Here is a 4,164-nt window from a genome sequence, read left to right on the forward strand (position 1 = left end):
ACACTGGTGTACACTTTCACTTTGCACACACAAGTGTATACTTTCACTCTGCACACACCCCAGTGTACACTTTCACTGTGCACACACATTGGTGTACACTTTCCCTTTGCACACACAAGTGCATGCTTTCACTCTGTGCACACCCCAGTGTACATTTTCACTCTGCACACACCCCAGTGTACACTTTCACTGTGCACACATGCCGTGTACATTATGTACACTCTCGTGTCTGGCCTATCACTCAGCGCTAGTGTCTGAGGCTCACCTGTATTACCGTGCACAGTTGCAATTTGTGTGTTGCAGATTTCTCGTCCTCCCAGCTCTAGAACTCCTGGTGCATGAATACGCTGCCATTTTTTTTCCTATTTTAATGTGAATGGGTTTTATGCTTCATTGAAGGTTAAAGTTTCAGGTTTGAGGTTAAAGGTTCAGGTCAAAGGCTAAGAACACAGAAAGGCAAGAGACTAAAATTAACTCCTATGAAGAGTAGACTTTTGATTACAGCTCATGCTGGCCTGACTCCAAAACCCAGGCATTGGGCACCAGGCTGTCTTGTCTCAGAAAAGCAGAGTTTGCAGGAACTTCTTCCTGTTGGGTGAAAAGGTCTTTTGTGTGAATAAACTGGGAGACTCTTGGAAGGGGACATTCGAACACTATGAGGTGGGTTCTCATCTTCCCGTAACTGTGATGGCCTTCGGGCGTCTCTCTTGGCATCAAATCCACCTGGCAGGTTTTCCATTCTCTGTTACTCATTGCCTCTTCCAATGGGCCTGTGAGTGTCTCCAGCACCGAGGAGCCAAAGCTGGAGAGGCACACAGCACCTGAGACCTAGAGAGACCCCGAGCACAAGGCATATGCTTAGAGCCTCAGCTGTGGTGAAGGTGAATGTGTCAACAGATTCACAAGTGACAGACTGGGGTGCATGTTCCCAGTTATTTATGCATGCAAGCATTCATGGTGTTGGCCCGGCTGTCTTCCCCACTCACATTTCTCCCATGAATAGTCTATGATGCCATTACCAGATTCCGAGCATGACCGTGTCTATGTCCAGTAAGTCGGGGAGCTGGATCCTCATTAGCACTCATTGTGTCTGCACATTTTCTAGAAGGAGAAGAAGAGGGAAGAATACCTCAAAAGAATCCTTAGAGATGCAGCAACTGTTAGTGGTTGATCTGCTGCTAACCATCTGCCCTCTTCAACTGAACAGAAAGTCATCATAGAGGGGATGTCAGCCCAGCACCCAGAGGACATATTGTAGGCATCCATTTTGGCCCTCACAAACAGAAATGACCCAAGAGACCACCTGTAGATGAACTATGGGGACCTTAAGGAAGATTTCGGACCAGCTTCCTGCCCTGTGAATGGGCATAGAATCAGCCAAGGCCAAAGTCTGTGAGGTTATCTGGTGGGTTCACCGGTAATTATGAAGCAAATGCAATTTTCTTGAGTTAGTGAGCACAGCTTGTTAAGGTGACAGAAGGCCCTGGCTCAGCTAAGGTGGGAACCAGTTGCTTCATTTACATAAACACGATGGTGGTGCCCAGGCGCCCTGCCAGAAGGACCCACCTGTGTCTTGTGGTGTCTGGGGAAATCCTTGGCTTCTCTCCTCTGCCTCCCCTGAAAGATGGGAGAGCCTGCTAAGAGACCACTGGCATTTGTCTGAAGCTGCCTCTCAGAAGATCTCACACTTTAGAGCAGATAATTATGAGGAAGTTTAGAAGTCCTTTCAAAATTCCTTTTCCCGGGTCACTTTGCCAGAGACCCTGATCCTGTGAGTCTAGCTAGGACAGATCTGATGATGCAGGTGACCGCAACACCATCCTTACAAAGACTCAACGTCATACATCAAATTCCAGCATACTGGGAGCTGCGCCAAGAAACCAGACTTCAGCAATCAAGAGATCCCACGACGAGAACAAAGATGAGAGAGGGGCTGGGTGTCTTCAAGGCCCTGCCTCTGCCTGTGTTTTAGGTTTGGGTCCACATTCCAGGCCTTTAGAATGATGCTTTCTTCATTGTGTAAATGTGTTCAAATTGTTTTCTAGTCACTTGCAAACAAACATGCCTTCAGAGTTTGGAATTTGAGTGCTCGAGAGGCAAGGCACAGAGCACAGGCTTCATTTCCCCATATTCCTGTCTGCAACACAAAAAAAAACACATGAGCCCCAATAGAGGCATCCTGGGCTATGTTGAGGAAAACATGGGGCCCAGTGGTCATGTGTGGCTACTGACTGTTGCTGTCTTAATGGAGGTGACTGGGGATGTAGTGACCATATAGAACTTGGCCCTGAAACTCACCGCAGCTCCGTTCTGTCTGGAACGACTGCAAGTTTATTTACCCAGATCCTGCAGCTCCATATTTCTGAGGTGGGACATTTACATGCAGCGACATCAGTAAACGGCTGCCACTCTGTTCTTTGATACTCTCTAGCCATGCAGGAGTCTGCTAGGGCAAGCATTGGTTCTTAGATCTCGGAGACATTGCGAGCCACTGACTGCTAGAAATCTCCAGTCTCCGGAACTCAGCAGCAGCTGCAGGTAAGAAGACACTACACTGTCACCTGCGGCAGCCTTTAGGGATCTTGCCTAAGGTAAATCTGGATCCTTAGCGTGTCACAGAAGAGGACTTCCAGGATGTGGCAGTAAGAAGCAGTGCTGGCTTTTATTAGAAGAGATTTTAATAGAGATCTGAAGCGTTGTGTATTAGGCTTCTGCAAAGAGAGTCCTGCTTTCTTATGTGTGCCCTTGTGATGGCTCTTAATGTTTTATCCTTTTTTTTCCCTCTCAGTACTTTAATGCTGTGAACATCAGACTGCAGCAGAGGCAACTACGAGAAGCGCATCCGTGGTTCCTGCACGGCGCCCTGCATCACAGCAAGCCCAGCTTATATTCCATCAAGTGAGGCTCGCCCATCAGTTCACTTTGTGATGGATCCTTAAGAATATCCCCAAAACCAATGGTCTCATCGTTGCCCCTCAAAATATCCAGTGAGAGGTTTGAGCTCGGGAGAAACGGAAGGCGCTGAACCTGTTGCACTGCCTTGAACTCCATCTGTAACTTCAGGGGAGCAAACAGACCCTGGATGTTCCTCAGGGTGGAAAAGTTCATCTTGTCCTGGTTGAGCTGGAAATTTTTTTCTGATAATTCAAGAGGGTAACTGGGCAAAAGTTCGCTTTTCACACAAGAAAACCCTTTCCGGAGAAGATCATGACTCTCAAAGGGTCCACTGGCTGAGAGTTCTGCAACTGGAATCCTGTCCTTCAGCTGCGACCCAAGGCCTCTGGCGTCCATCTTGGAAACAGCTCTGCCTTGATGCTTTATCTTAAAGGGCACTAAGGAAGAGGCCCTGGGGTATTCCCTAGTGCCCTATAGGATAACGGATGAGGTGAAACTCCAGCTCACAAGGCTCACATGGGAAGCTAAGATATCTTTACTGTAAACAAAAGTTTTTGTCTTGTCTGTTGAGAGTCCCAGAAAATACCTTGAAAAGGAAAAAGGCCACAGGGTCTAAGTATGGGTCACTGCTACTTTAATATTCTTCCTCATATAAAGGGGATACCATGTCTGAGGCAAATGTTAATTACACTGGAGTTATTGATTGGCAGCTGGTCAGAGGAGTCTTCAGATTGAATGGATCCTTCCTTTCCCATGTCTCCTTAATTTTCTTTCTATCTCTGGCCAGGAACACCCTGGAGCATGGAAGTCTTGGATGAAGCCCTGTCAGCCTGCCCCTGAAGGGAGGAGGCAGAAGCCCCTTCTCTGCATGAGATCATCCCAGTGTCTTTCCTCCTTGCTTAACCTCAAGGAATTGTCATAGAGATTTGAAGGTAAGGGTGGGCTGTAGGGAACAAGTCTGATGCCTGACATTTCTCCCTGTGGGCACAGACCTTTGAAACAAGGATAAGTCAGCAAAATATGCCAGGCCCGATGTTGGCTTTCAACCCTACTACATCTGTCCCCTGAGGCAACAAACAGCCGGATAGCCTGACTGCTTTCAGAAAGAGAAGAGCCAGGAGGAATAAAGGAGTGAGGGGGGCTGCAGAGACGGAGAGGAAGGACATAGGTTAAGTCTTCAAAGCCATTATCTTGATGCAAGATACCGGGTACCTTTCTGTGTGACGGAAGTACATATGTGTCATTAATTCACTGGCTTCCTGTCTGCAT

General features: G+C 47.6%; 1 protein-coding gene across 1 annotated transcript; it reads right to left on the minus strand.

Moving 5' to 3' along the window:
* Window positions 1-2,868: 2,868 nt before the first annotated feature.
* Window positions 2,869-3,297, minus strand: LOC116883690 (proteasome maturation protein-like). Its single transcript, XM_032884904.1, has one exon. It carries the CDS (start codon window positions 3,289-3,291, stop codon window positions 2,869-2,871), a length of 423 nt encoding a protein of 140 aa, XP_032740795.1. The 5' UTR covers window positions 3,292-3,297.
* Between the last annotated feature and the right edge of the window lie 867 nt (window positions 3,298-4,164).

Source organism: Rattus rattus, chromosome 14 (genome assembly GCF_011064425.1).
Source record: "Rattus rattus isolate New Zealand chromosome 14, Rrattus_CSIRO_v1, whole genome shotgun sequence".
NCBI lineage: Eukaryota > Metazoa > Chordata > Mammalia > Rodentia > Muridae > Rattus > Rattus rattus.